Here is a 15,230-nt window from a genome sequence, read left to right on the forward strand (position 1 = left end):
CTACCAATTAAAACTGTTTGGGTTGCAAAAGCATATCTTTAAATGTAACTTTGTACTGAATAAACCCTCATACCTTGCTGTTTCTTGCGGCACATCACTGTGAAAAGCGTAGCAAATGCAGAGATGACAACCAAAGGGACTGTAATGGCAATGGCTCTGATCGGGCCAGCCCACGGGGAGTGCACTTGGAAAAAGAAAGCAGAATTAGCCACATGCAAATAAGCTGTATTACAATCATCTAAACAAATCTTCACACGGGGAATGCAAAACTGCTGCAGTACTCTATTATCAGTTAATTGTCAAAGATACAGGAGGCTCAAATATCATTTTCTGTTCCATTTCAAATTAGGTTTTATGGTGGTTGCCCCACTGCCACAGCATCAGAGTGACTCTCACAAGTAACAAGAGCTCCAACTCACACCAGGAGAACAACCCTGTGTAAATAGTTTTGATGAGATATGCAGTGGTCATTTGGACCTGACATATTTTGGTTCCAGGATGCTGAACTTGCCACTTAGAAAGAACTGACTTCCTGCAGCCTTTGCAATGTGCATTAGGATTCAGTGCACTTTATCCACTGTCTCCATCTGTGGCTGTTTTGAGGCTGCAGTTACACTCTGAAATCTCTGTTCAGCTTCTCAGAAACAGGTCTGATCCATGGGCATGTGAAGCTTTCCTCTGACAGGTTCTCCAGACCGCTGGGTTTGGTACTGAAGGACACAGGTGATGTGTTTAGGCTGCTCCCACAGTTTCATTACAGTATTTCCACACTACTGCACTCTCAGCTGAATGCAATCAAGGTTATCATTCCTCATACCCACATATAAAACAAAAGCCACTTTCCCACAAAGATTTCCAATCATGGATTGATCTAAACTCCACTAAGTATAAATATACAGAGATGCACATGTCTTTGCTCACGTGTGCTTCTCTACTCTTTTTTCATTAGGTCAGAAAAGCACAGTGCAATTATCTCAATAGTCTAGATTATGGCAAACAAAGGTCAAATAGAGATTTATTTCCAATCATTATTTCCATCATTAAAACTGAATCTAAATTAATACAGTAAATATAGTATGCTGTTTAAAAAACAGAATTCATACCTGGTTTTAGTGCATAGTGCATTGTTTTCCTTGTAGTATTAGTGTCATCAACCAGCTTGGAAAAATAAAAGATTAATTTTATTTTCTGCAATATGAAAATAACTGTAACAGCTTCTATGACCAAATGTAAAGAAAGTTACTGCTCAAAGAGTTAAAACTAAAGAGCAGCACAAACTATATAATATATAAGTATTATAAGAATTGACCAAGAAACATAATTCCAATTAAAAAAAAAAATAAAAATCAAAGTCAAGGAATTATGCAGGCCCACAGCTTCAGTTCAAGGCACAGATCCAAGTGCTGTGCACTCAGGGAAGCAAAGCTGTGGAAAGGTCAAGAACATTCTGATGCCTTAAGATTTTAGCCTCTGTATTTTTCAAATCCTGTAGTACATTAGTGCATAATCTAAACTCCATATAAAGTGTAGTTAATGGTCTTCACATTTTGGTTATACAGAACAATCCCTCTGGGCCTGATCCAAGGACACCTTACAGCCTCAGGCCTCAAAAAGTGTAAACAAGTGGACTGGGGAGGAGCAAACTGGGGGAATACGACTTCATTACCTGAAGCTGTAATTGGAGGATTAACCCCTGGTATGTAAATAGACCAAACTTACATCTGCCTGAAAAAACTTGTGACCATCGTTCATTCTGGGTGTAGCCCTTTGGGGGCTTACATTAACATACCTACCCTTAACATCCCTTCAGTAGGGATACCTGAAGTTCAATTCTACCAGTGTGATTTGAAATATTTTAATTTTACTCCATTTTTCCATTAGCATATTCACTTAGGTGTTATACAAAAGACTGTTTAGAAATATTACCTCAATGATATAATCCCCTGGAGATACGTTCTGAAGAACACAACTTGTGGTGTCTGTGTTCTGCTCCTACATCAAAGAAAGAATACTTTGCAAGCAACTCACATACTTTTATAATATAATAAAAAATTCACATTGATTTAGAAATAGGCAATGCACTCTTATATTAACACACCTTAAACCAGCAAAACTAAGGCTGCCCACTCATACAAAAATCTGCCTTCAGAACTGACTTGTGTTATCCAGGTCCAATGGAATCCTCAAGCCTGGTTTTGACTGATGAGTACTATTACAGCACAATTGTTATTTACATGAACAGCTCCAAATAGTTTTGCAATTTTAAAACTGATACTATTTTATATGAAGTTTTGTAAGCTTCTATAAGACCTTAGAACATCTCATGTTAATAGCTTTGCAAAACTCAGCCACGTACCTGTCTGCAGGTCTTTTGCTTAAACGGGCCTTCATGCTTCAGTTTGTAGTGAAGAAAGTAGTACCTAAACCCAAAGTTGTGAGGTGCATGATCAAAGGACACTTGCATGTTAAAACCTTGCTGGGTAACATTCACATTCCTTGGCTTCCAGTCTGCCAGAGAAGATATTCATGAATCACAAAATAACTCTTCAAGTACAGTAACTTTTTTTAAGATTAATATATAGAAATATTACATTTTACTTACAAGGTTTGCAGACAAGGTTTTCTGGCTGTAGCAACAATTCACATGCTACAAATATACAGAAAAAATATTAATTATACAGTATCACACTGCTATGCTACTTAAACAGAAAAAGAACCAGAGTAAAAGTAGGGAATTCATCATTTTGAATATCCCTACTTTTTCCCAGACTCTAATATGCCTGGACTAAATACATTTAGCAAACTTAACTCCTTTGTTAGGATTTCAACTCCCTTCTCATCTTTATATGAGAAACAGAGGTACATTAATTTGAATATCACATTTCTTAGTGAGACAAAAGGGATAACACCAGGCACAGCACATCAGGAGAGAAAGCTAAAATTAGTCCCAAATATATTTACTCAGAATAAATAAGTATGCTGAGTACTACTACCAATGGTACAGCAGTCTGCATTAACGGACTTGAAAATACCTGAAGCAAGTTTTATAGGGAAAAAACCCCCTTAGCAGGACAAGTATCAACAGCTCACCTCAAAAGGTACTTCCATACTTCTTACCATACTGTGAAAACACTGAGGAGCTTATTATTCAAATTTCTGCTCACTGCCTCCAATCAGAATTGTTAAGAAATTGCAAGAAATTCAACTTGATCTGCTGCTATCTAAAATTAGATGTCCTCCTCTACATCTCTCTCTAGATAGCCATTTGTAAATTGTAGCAAAAACCAATCTGCTCTTCTTCGCAATGTCTGGAGAGGAGCAAACCATCTTCAAGAGTTAACTGAGGAGCACAGGAACAATCCTGCTCTAGGAAAACCTGAGATAACTTCAGGCCTACCTGAGACTTTTTTTTCTGTTGGCTGCTTAACACTTATGATCACACACCACAGATTCATCTGTGGCATGCAAATTCTTTCTACTTAACACCCAGATCTTCCTTCCCTTCCTTCAATGCCAGTGACTGCTTTACCCAGACTCATCCAACATCATCATCCACTACATTCCTTTGCTGGGAAACTAGAATACTGAGGGGAGGAGAGGCCCACTGAGTAGATGATATGTAATACTACATAAAATGCAATACTACATTATATAGAACACTATATTATATGGAATACTTACATCTAGTTCGGAAGAAAAATGGGTGATAATTACTTTCATTTTTAATGGAAGGAAAAGGAACAATCTTTACAAAGTAATCCGTTTCAAACTTCAGGTTTACAAAGGGCTGGGACTCCATTCCCTACAAAAAAGACAAGATTGCAACATATTTTAGAATCAACTATCACAGCTCAAAGTATTTTTCAAAACAAGCCCACAGTTTTGACATGAGGAATCTCAATTCACAGTTGGATGTAGACTATTACAGATGTACATCTGTATTCCAGTCACCAAAATGATGGTTCCCAGCTTCGGGAAAGTTGCTCTCAAAAGAAACAAGATCTGTCTCTAAAGCAATAACTACCATTAATTTCACCAATAATACTTTTGGGAACCAATCAACTTTTTTGCAGGGGCATGGAGCAATAGGATAAGGGGGAATAGCTTCCAAGTGCAAGAGGGTAGGGTTAGATTAGATATTGGGAAGAAATTCTTCACCTGAAGGAAGTGAGGCCCTGGCACAGGTTGCCCCGAGAAGCTGCGAATGCCCCATCCCTCCAAGTGTTCCAGGCCAGGCTGGATGGGGCTTGGAGCAACCTGGGATAGTGGGAGGTGTCCCTGCCCACGGCAGATGGGCTGGAACTGGATGACCTTTAATGATCCAAACCATTCTAGGATGATAAACACTTTCAAGACTACTCACACAGTCAAACAACACTGAAACTTTTCTTGAAACAAAGCACTTACTGTTCGTTTAAAACTGGGGCTGAGCTGCTTTGGATCTTTTAAAACCATCTGCTGGCATTGTCTTCCCTCTGATTTTAATTCCTCAAGTATTACTCGAAATCCCTTCAGGTATTCAATCCCTAAAAATTGCAGTTAAAGGGGATTTAAACAGAAGATTAGTATTTCAAAATGCATAATGTGGTATTTTATGTGACTTGAATATATTTCATTTTCTTTCAAAAATAAAACTTACCAGTCATATGAAATATGCTTGTATTTAATACCTGTTGCAGTATGTCATTTCTGCATATTCCATCTTGCCTATCTAGAATTCAGTCTTTGGCAAAGGCTACAATCACTGCATACTTGTGTAATGCCTGGAACAGAGGGGCCCATGTCTCATCTGGTGCTTCCAAATTACTGCAATATAAGTTTTCAGTAGCTTCTTCACCTTCAGAAACACTCTATAATAACTTCACATTTCCATTTTAATAATCAAATGTAACATTTTGCTGGAAAATTATAGAAATACTCCTTTATAAATTTTACTATAATCTCTGAGACTACCAGATTAAAATGGTAACAATTGTTACAACTTCTTTAGTTCTAGTACAGTAAGGGCTAACAGAAAACTTGACTTAAATGGAATGGAATTTATTCCAGTGCATGTAGACTTCCAGTTATTCATAACTGCTGCCAGAACTACATCCATTTTGTTCAAGTTACTCTACTACAACTTATCTCAGCACAGTGTCTTTACAATGTTCTCATCACAGAATCACTTCATGATATGACTAAACTGAGTCACAGTAGTGTGAATATCCCAGGAAAATGCCAGTGTTGACCCTATCACAGTTTTGTGGCTCAGGTATCAAAGGCATTGCACAGCTCTTAACTCTCACTACTCCATCTAATTGCATCTCTTTAACAGCATTACACATTTATCAATGACACAGAGCTTTTTTAAGCTAAATGCTACATAAATCAAAATGGACTCATTTCAGTTTATGCTATGCTTGTCAACCCAAAAAATAACATCCCAAATGTATAATTTCCACATTTTCCACCACCTTCTCTGGTTCACTAGTTTTCATGGGTTTGTGTGATTTGATTAATTTTTATAATTTTGTAGAAGATAAAGTGTTGCCAAACATGTTCTTAGCATTCTATGGAACAAAAGCAGTATTTGTCCTTACACAAAGACCCTGAAAGTGTCCAGTTCCCATGTTACCTGAGATGTCAGAACAGCAGTTCTGTCCTCAAACTCTCCCAAGGATTAACCTCTGGTGACTACAAGGAAGAACACCAGGCTTTTTTTCCCATGGATGTTTGATTCATCCAGTCTGCAGCTGAAGATTACTAAATACCTTCAACTGCACAGTTCTGCAGAATTCAGTGGAATTTTCACATATTCTTTTAAAGCCCAGAAATAAGTTTCTGAGTGGAAATGGATTTCTTTCCTCAATTTTGGACACTACTGCTCTTGTGGGCAACAAGGTACTTCCAGTAACATTGAAGTAATGGAGAAATACTCTTAATTACCAGACCTGGCAAGGAAACACAAAGTTCGTACAGCTATGTTTAGACAATGTTTTCCACCTGTAAGAGAATCTGCATTTTAAAGAACCTTTAAGCATATCAGAAAGTAAACTCAATCAATGCCACTGAACTGCACCAAAGCTTTTGGGCAGAAAATTAAACCAGGGACAGTTGTACAGCTCTGAAGAGCAGGAATTCAGTAAACTGGGATAGTAAAAAGCAGTATGGTTCAGAGAACATCCTAGTTTTAAGGGTGTTTCTGAAGCAAGCCAGAAAAAATAGGGGCTTTGCAAAGGTGTTAAAATTCCTTTTTTCTTGGGCATCAATGCATCAATGATTCCAAGCATAACATAATTATTTTACTTAATACCTATGAGCAGGAAGTTATTACCAAAACCATGATCAATGAGTCCATTTCCCTCTAGAACTTACCAATGGCATTTGCTGTCCAGAGGATCATCACAGCCACCTGTTCCTGGCATGCAAACTGACTGATAGTGATGTTCTGCACATCTCCAATCACGTGTCTTCCCACTGAAGTCAGGTAAGGAGTGCAGTCTAAAAATATGGACAAACAAGCACTTTAAGAAAAACAGCCTTGCTGACATAAATTCCCTAACATGTTCTCAAGGCTGAGCAAAGTAAAAGTACCAGTGCATTATTTTCCTAAGTACTACACAGCAAATCTAGATGAAGTTTTTTTGTGAACCCACAAAAATTCACAAATCATTGAGCACAACCACTTTCACTGGTTACCAATCCACAGGTCACAGGACTCCCAAAGATATTACCAGTTTGTACCACCAGTGTAACCTGTACCACATCATATGTATTGGGACTCCCAAAAGAGAACAACTTTCCCTTGTAGCTGTTCAAAATAATATGACGGCTGACATAATTTTTTCATGTACAGTGCTCAAAGCAAGAGAATGTTGGTCAATGACCAGGCACACATGAGAACAATAAACCATGTGACACTTGAGAACTGCTCAAGTGCTTTTAGCCATTATACTGCTTGATCCTGACCACAATGAATCTTCTGCTTAAATCCATCCCTTCTCTGCCTTCCATTCTGCAGCCACATCCCTACACACCACTTAAGTGCCACTGGATTCACTCAGAACTGGTTTTGTCTTGCTATCCTCACAAAATACAGTGTATTCCCTATAATTATTAACTGTAAAGGAGATTTAGAAAATGGCTTTTTACTGTGAATAACCAGGGCCAGAGGCCTTTTCTATAACTGCCACAGACATAAGAATAGAACAGTCTGTACAACACTGCCTTTTACAAAAGCTGGGTGGGTGGTACTGACTCCGCTGCTTGTAGAATTCAGTTGCTATGAGTGAACTCAGTGACAGCATGAACTTCCTCTTAGGAGGATAGAGGATTTCGTTCAATGGAAAGTTTGAAGTAACTGGCTTTTTCTAGGTCTGGATCTAATTAATAGCAAGCCCAAGATTTTGGATCCTGGTTACTAGAATTTTATTCAAATTTTATTGTCAAATGACAATTTGCCAAAATGGAATATAGCACAAGTGCCTGAAGTTTGACTGCAAGTCACTGATTCACAGTTATAAAGAACAACAGTTTTGGAAGAAAATAGCATTGAGAAATCACACTTTTTAGGAAACCACTTCTTTTACTTGAATATAAGTAGCATACTAAAAAATGCAGACATTTCTCTTTCACCTGAATAAATAATCTAACCCATTAATTCAGAATCATAAAACACAGTTTCTTAAGAGTTCCTCTGTGGCAAAATAAGAGCCTTTAAACACAGCCAATAAGCCAAATTATCTTTTGTGCTGGCTTATTAAAGGTAAATACATATTCCCACACCATGTGAGCTCTGTAGTCTTCATATCAGCAAACTCTTTTCCTTGTCCTGCAGATCTCAAATAACTCCTTTGTCCAGGAAGCACACAGTGCCAGCAGAATTGTGAATTAATACTTCTCATTGGTTAAACATAGTTTCTAGTGCCAGAATTAATGGAAAAAACATGACACATACTGGGATTTAAACAGGCTCGTTGTGTTAACTAAACGTGGGGACCTTTGTTCTGACTGGTACCGTTTCCCATTTTTCTTTATGGAGATTAAAAAAAAAAAAATCATACTTCTTTTGTAGTGACCACCTACATCTTGTACAATCTGACACACTTAAATTTTGCCCATTTTAAGTATTAAGATCAAATTAGATTTAAAAAATTCACAGTGAAGGATTGCAAATTCAGAAATTAACATAAAAACAGAAGAGCAAAAGGATGATCAGAATGAAACAAATCACTAATTTTGGGTTTCCTGATGCAAGCTCTCAATGATGAAATTTTACCTGCATTCTGCATCCAAGGTGATTTCTTTGAGCAGACAGGAAAAAAACACCTATGACTTGCACTGGCATTAAAACAAACATTGTTTTAATGTAAATTAGGACCTTGACTTGACTGTACATTGAGTTTATACTGATGATGGCCACAAGCTGCCCACATAAGGATAAATTCTTAATGTAGTTAGCAGTCTTGCTCTGACAACTAGACAGGAAAGATAATAAAACCTCTAAAATAACCCCCAACAATAAGATACAGCCATTTAGCAGATACTTGAACAGGTCTGAAGCATTACTGCTGCAACCTGTCTATCACTATTACTATGCCAAAATTACACATCAGAGAAAAGCTGCATAAAGCCCAAAATAATTCTTTCCTATGTCTTTGTGTGTACTGAACCTTTCAGTAACTTTATTTTTCACAGAATAAAATAATTTTCTAAAATGTTCCAGTCAAATACCAGGCAAAATTATGTAGGCCAACCAGAAAGAGAAACTACCACAAATTGTTGGGTAGTTTTCTTATCAGTAAGACACAGAAGGAGAAGATCTACCAGACCCAGCAGACAAAATTTTCTAGATTTTAAAATTATGTCAATATTGAAGAACTTATGCCATTCTTAGAGTCATTTTAAGAGACATCTTGCTATATATTGACAACTGTGATGGAGTCCTTTATTTCTGTGAATATAGTGCAGATTTTCAACTTACTGTCATATTTAAAGGTAATGTTGAGTAGTCCATTATTCTTTGTGACTGATGACAGCCCCTGTAAAGAAAAAACAAAGATAGGAAAGTCTGAGTGTAGTGTTTGCATGAAGACATGAAATTGTGGTTGATGCAGTATAATCTGCCCCATAGACGGGAATCATCAAAGTTTATTTCTGGAAGAGAATTAAGTGATATTCTCAACTTCCACCACCTAGGTGAACTGTGTATGTACAAAAACCATACCTTTAATCAAGGTTTCATGACAAATCAAATTGGGCTCTCCAGGGCAAACAAGGTGCAAGAGAAGAGAAGAGAATGTCAGCCCAAGAGCTGCTTACCACTCCACAGCCATGAAGAGTATCACAAGTTGCAAGAGAGTGACACTGCAGAAACCCATCATGCTGCCTCAGACACCCTTTTCTTTTACCAAATGCTATTGAAGCAGATACTGCAAACTGCAGACCAACCAGAGAACTGCTCTGCCAGGGAAAAGTCCCAGTTGATGAGTCTACTGTCTCTTCTCTACTTATAGAAAAGAACTTTGGCCCTCCAAACCTTCCAAACCTTTCAATACCTTCCCCTTCAGAAAGTACTGAAATTGTTTTGAAACACAAAATGTAGCATCGCCCTCACAAGACACAAAGCTGAAAACTGGAATACTGATTCTTATGATACAGTATCATTCCCTGAAAGGCAAAATAAATCATATTTAAAATTAGATTTAAAAATATACCACCCATTTATACAGAATTGTATAATCCGGCTTCACTGCTACAGTGCAAACAACAAAAATCATCAGTATAAAAGGGCTGCAGCAGTAATTAGATGTCGTCAGGATCATGTCCAAGCAGTCACCGTGTGTCTCTCCACATTCAGACTGAGGTTATGCTCAAAGAAAAACAAGGCAAGCATTGTCAAGTTTAAAAAAAAAAAACTAAAACACTTCCTAAAGGATGAAAGCAATTCAGACTTTGATAGTATTGTTAGAAGTTATATTTGTAATCTCACTTTCTTCTTAGGTGGCTTTTAATTGTTTAAATTTGATTTAGTTTGGCATTGAACCAGCTGTTATACAAAAAGCTTCCTGAAACAGGAAGGAGTCTTTCTTTTCAGTTGTAACCTTAATATTAATACCTGTTTTAGTCTGACTCACTGTTTCTCTAATCTTTATTAAATGTCATTTAACTTACCACAAAACAAAGACATGATTTATTTGATTAAAAAATCACAAAAAAGTAACTACTGACTTTTTATAAAGGGAGATTAACCATCAAATCAATTGATACTTGTCTTCCTTTTGTTCTAGAGCTGAAGTTTAGAGACACAAATTTTACCAAACTCCACAGAAAATTAGCACATGTATTTTTATTCATTAGATAGGATTTTTATATGCTATATTGAAATAAAAAGTCAACACTTCTCCTTTAATTGCATTTCTACTGGGATTATGGTGACATAACAAAATATGTAACAGTATAAGCATAAATAAATATACCACAATCATTGATAATTTAGATGCAAAGACAGACATAACATAAGCCAAACTCTACTAAACTTATGCAGCACATAAGACATATTAGTGGCAAAAACTTTCTCCCAAGTGTAGAAAAGGTAAAAAAAGTCTGCAATAATTAGTGAGAGAATTAGGGTCACCCCAAAGTATTGAACTAAATAATTGTTATATTAGTTTTAACCTAAAACATGTAAGCTACTCACATAATTTCATCATGCTCAACTGGAGTATTCACCCCTCAAGTACTTAGTGCTGTGAGTTTAAAAATATATTCTTCCAGGAAGCATTCCCTTGATTTTGAATTAATTGTGCTATTTAGATGGCTTATAGCTAGGAAAACTTGTTTAGAGCATCTTACTTCAAAACTATAAATACTAATGTGATGGCCTCAGGGCTCTGAATTCTTAGCTTACTGTCCCTGCCATGGCAGGGGGGTTGGAAGTAGTTGATCTTGAAGGTTCCTTCCAACCCAAACCATTCTGTGATTCTGTCATTAATTAAGCATGAACATTTGATGAATTTAGATTTGTTTAAGTTAATTTCTTCTGTACTTTACTAGAAAGCAAGTCTTTGTGTCCTGGAGCTTTGCCTACAAAATCTTTGTGGTCTACCTACTTCTATGCATGTGGACTGAGAAGAAATACATAGGAAAGAAAACAGCCAAAACATCTTTTCAGAAGAACTCTAAACCACTGATCTTTTAACAGATAATCAAAGTTGAAATGCACACATATTAAATTACAAACAACCTTATTTGTCAAAAAGCTGGGGGAGCAGAGGAGGCATTAGCCACATTATATCTCACATTATGTGAGCTCAAAGCACAGAACTCCACAGAAAACATGATAAGCTAGAATCTAAATCCTTTATCTATATAGGGCAAGCAATCCAGGAAGAATTTCCATCACACATCACATACCTCTAATCACAGAGATCAATGTTGGATCTGTTCCTCAATCCATATAAGCAACCTGAACAATGAAGGTTAAGATCCCCAGATACCCCAAGTCAGCACAGATCTAAGTAAGACCAACAGACATCATCTCCTGAAGAATGAATGGCTCATTTGGATATTCAAGGCATGTACAGGCATTTCATTTCAACATCCATCTTTCAACATGAAAGAGCACAAGTATTAATGAAAGACAAAGACTATTATATGAAATTAACCTCTATTCCTGTTTGTTTATATTTTTCTAATACCCAACCCTCATTTATAGTAATAGCTCAGTAATGAAATGCACTTATGACAACTCTTTCACCCATTACTAAGCCAGAGAGGAACAAAGTTAGGATTACATATCCAGAAATAAAGCTAAAATGAAATTTGTAACCACAGGAACTAATTGTGCCTCCAAGAGAAGTTAAATTTAACTAATGTCTGCCACCAGAGGCATAAATTAAATACAACTGAATGAAATGAAAATGGTTTGATTTTATTGAACTTTTCCCTCTATTTAACCTACATACAGTGTTCGGTATTTGAAAGAAACATCTATTTTTTATATCTGGCAATTCCTGCCAGAGATAGCACTGTTGATAGAAATGTTTGGGTGATTTCAGAATAGTACTGTAACTAAGCTTTATTACAAACAATATTGAAATATACTCCAACATTCTTCTGTTGAGCAAACACTCATTCAAGAAAGCCAATTGATGTGTGTGACTAGGTACTGTCAGGAGGCCACTTGAACATAAATACTGGGAAACAGAGAGAGATGCTAACACTAATTACAGCAATCTGCTAAAGGACGTAGGAAATCACAACCCCTCAAGCACTGCCTTGTGCAGCAGACCAAAACAGTAATCATGATTCATCTTTCATATGTTGTTCATCAATGCACACGTGGTCCTGATTTCAGTCTCCCATGAGGCAAACTGAAGGGACAATTGTTTTTGAACTTTAGCATCAAGATGAATAATCAATGTTTATCATACTCGGTGCTCAGTAAAACGAGAGCTTTATATTTGACATCTGCTCTTCTTGTTTTAAAGCTTTATTGATGCTTTCAACCAAGTAAAAATAATTTCTATTTCTAGAAGCCATCAGTAAAATGATGAATTGTCTGTATTATTTAGATGCCTGCATTTTGAATTGCTTTCAAAAGAATATTGAACAAAATACATAATCCATGTTGATGTTTGCTATATAAGTTGTGTATATTCCATTGACTACAGAATGAATTCTAAGCCCTGGGTGGATGGGTTTGTACTGTTACTTATAAACTTGGCATGACTGACAACTGCAATCATGAATTTTCCTCAGATTTACCTCCTTTTATGTATACAGATTCCTATATATATTTATATATATATATACACATATATATGTATTTATATATATATATTCCTGCACTGCATGCACAAATTATGGGAACAGCATTTTAGAAAACATCTCAGTGACACTGAAGAAATAAGTTTTAATTTAAGTGAATTAAAGTGAATTAATGGAGCAACAGACTTCTTGGTGCCTATTTCATATTATAAAGAGGAACTTAGACTCTTCTAAATAGGTTGGTTGTAACTTCTTTTACTAAGTTGGCATCTTCGGTGTTTGTTCTTATGTAAACATAATACACAAGAAGCTCACAGATTTTGGCTGGTTCTTTGTTGGTGGCTATTTAGTGTTTCTCTGCTTCATCTCTAGAGCCACTGCACTCAAGTTCAGCTGCAGAAGAGCTGAATGTGTCCTCAGAGCACCTCAGGTTTGACCTGAGACACAAAAGGCAAAGCATTGCTTTTACTTCATTGTAAATTATATATTGGCTGGGAAAGAAAACAATCACTTTTGAGCATGAAGGAATATCTTAGAATAATAGAAGCATTTAGGTTGGAAAATCCTTTTAGATGGTCAAGTCCAACCACCAACCCATCACTAGCAAGCCACCATTAACCTGTGTCTCTCCATGCCACAGCTACGCATCTTTCTAATTCCTCCAAGGGATGGTGACTTCACCACAGACCTGGGCCAATGACTGACTACTCTTTTGGTTTAAAAGTTTTCCCTAATACCCAAACAAAATCTTCCCTGGCTTAACTTGAGGCTGTTTCGTCTGGCCCTGTGCCACGTTATCTGGGAGAAGAGACTGATCCCCACCTGACTGCAATCTCCTTTCATGTGTCCTAGAGTGATATGGTCCCCCTTAGCCTCCTTTTTTGAAGGTTAAACACCCCCAGCTCCCTCAGCTTCTTCTCATCAAACTTGTGCTCCAGCTCCTCCATCAGCTTCCTTGCCCATCCCTTGACACACCCCAGCACCTTTTCTTGTAAAGAGGGCCCCAAACCCCCTGATTATACTGTTACAGGAGCAGGTTAGCTGCTTCTCTCCTACCACATCCTTATCAACAACAGCCTGCCATGTACAAAGATTGCAGTTTTAATTCCATGTTGCTTGTGAAAATTCAGTGGTTGATCTCCTGGTGCTAGCACATCACTTGTGCACAACTGTCCCTCAGGCTGTCTGGTAGATCAGTCAGGCCCTTCCTCTGGTCTGGAAGAACCCTTCTTTCACATCAACATTCTCTAAGCTTTGATTTTCTCAGCACAGCTCAGCCTTCCAGCGAGTGGATGCCTGGTGACCAGAGGCAGGCACAATACACATCCCTTTGTTCCAAAACTGTCAGGTATGTTGACATTCAGCATATTCATTCTCCATCTCCCAGAACACAGCTTTTTACCTCAATTTGAGCCCTATGACTTGGAAACACATTATGAAGCATCCATACTAGCCTTTTTAAAAAAATGTGCTAACTGATTTAACCAACAGTCAAAACCTTCTAAGAAGTAAGAAATTCAAAACCAGGACTGTATAGAAGCCCCAGAGTGAGATATTAAATTATATAATATCATATTGCAAAGTGAGCCATAATCCAGGTATAATGAAAGAATTTTAAGTAAGAATCTGTGAGATAAAACTTACTTGGAAGAACATAAAATACTTGTCTTCCTAAACCAAACACAAGGAAATCATACTCCCCTTGAATTGTCCTGATCTTCTGTGATCATTAAATCTCAATGACATTATCCATGGTTTTATGCTTGACTTGCTACATTTTGTAATTACATTTTGTCTGAGTCCTTCTGCCTTTTCAACTAGATATGGTTTTCTCAACATCATCCTGTCAAGAAAAAATATTTAACTGAACAGCTGCTGGCTTAAATCCCACCAGGGAAGGAGGTGGTCCTGAAAGGTATTCATGGACACTAATTTCATGGGATTTTTGAGGTGAAACACACTCGCTGAAGAGCATGAGCCACAGCATATCCAATCTGAACAAAAGGAAACAGAAAACCAACCAAACCAGTAAAAAATGCCTTTTCATTATGCCCCTTTCTTGCCTGGTTTAGCTTCTATTTTAAAAAGGCAGTGTGGAAGGTTATCTTACAAGAGTCTGTGTGACAGAGACGTGAGAAACTATTGTAAGGAGAAACACTACAAGAAGTATTTACAGCACCACTCTGCAGATGCAACACGGCTCCATGCAGCTGTTCACTGAAATTATGTGAACTGGCTTCTTTAAGGAACAGGAAGTTATTAGGGACACAACTTAACAACAAAGGAAGCGAGTTTAATCCCTACTGTTCACCACCTACCATGAAAATCTTAAATCTCTGAGTCAAACACCAGAATTTAATGCAGTAAAGCATGACACAGAATGGGCAGTATCAGCTTTGACTTCACTCACGCAATTTGAAAGTTTGCCTAAGAAATTTTCTATTGTTTGCACTGACACAGTTTATTTTTTCCAACAT

At 37.2% G+C, this 15,230-nt stretch overlaps 1 protein-coding gene across 1 annotated transcript in view; it reads right to left on the reverse strand.

The window, feature by feature from the left end:
• Window positions 1–15,230, reverse strand: part of IL17RD (interleukin 17 receptor D) — a 42,984-nt gene that overhangs the window by 10,435 nt on the left and 17,319 nt on the right. Inside the window, exons 2-10 of the mRNA XM_058845356.1 lie at window positions 8,966–9,023; window positions 6,358–6,483; window positions 4,408–4,526; window positions 3,682–3,802; window positions 2,603–2,647; window positions 2,357–2,508; window positions 1,927–1,992; window positions 1,104–1,158; window positions 74–184 (exon numbers count right to left, since the gene is read on the reverse strand). Of these exons, the coding sequence (XP_058701339.1) occupies window positions 74–184; window positions 1,104–1,158; window positions 1,927–1,992; window positions 2,357–2,508; window positions 2,603–2,647; window positions 3,682–3,802; window positions 4,408–4,526; window positions 6,358–6,483; window positions 8,966–9,023 (853 nt within the window). The remainder of the gene's footprint in view (window positions 1–73; window positions 185–1,103; window positions 1,159–1,926; window positions 1,993–2,356; window positions 2,509–2,602; window positions 2,648–3,681; window positions 3,803–4,407; window positions 4,527–6,357; window positions 6,484–8,965; window positions 9,024–15,230) is intronic.

Source organism: Poecile atricapillus, chromosome 9 (assembly GCF_030490865.1).
Source record: "Poecile atricapillus isolate bPoeAtr1 chromosome 9, bPoeAtr1.hap1, whole genome shotgun sequence".
In the NCBI taxonomy this organism is placed as follows: domain Eukaryota; kingdom Metazoa; phylum Chordata; class Aves; order Passeriformes; family Paridae; genus Poecile; species Poecile atricapillus.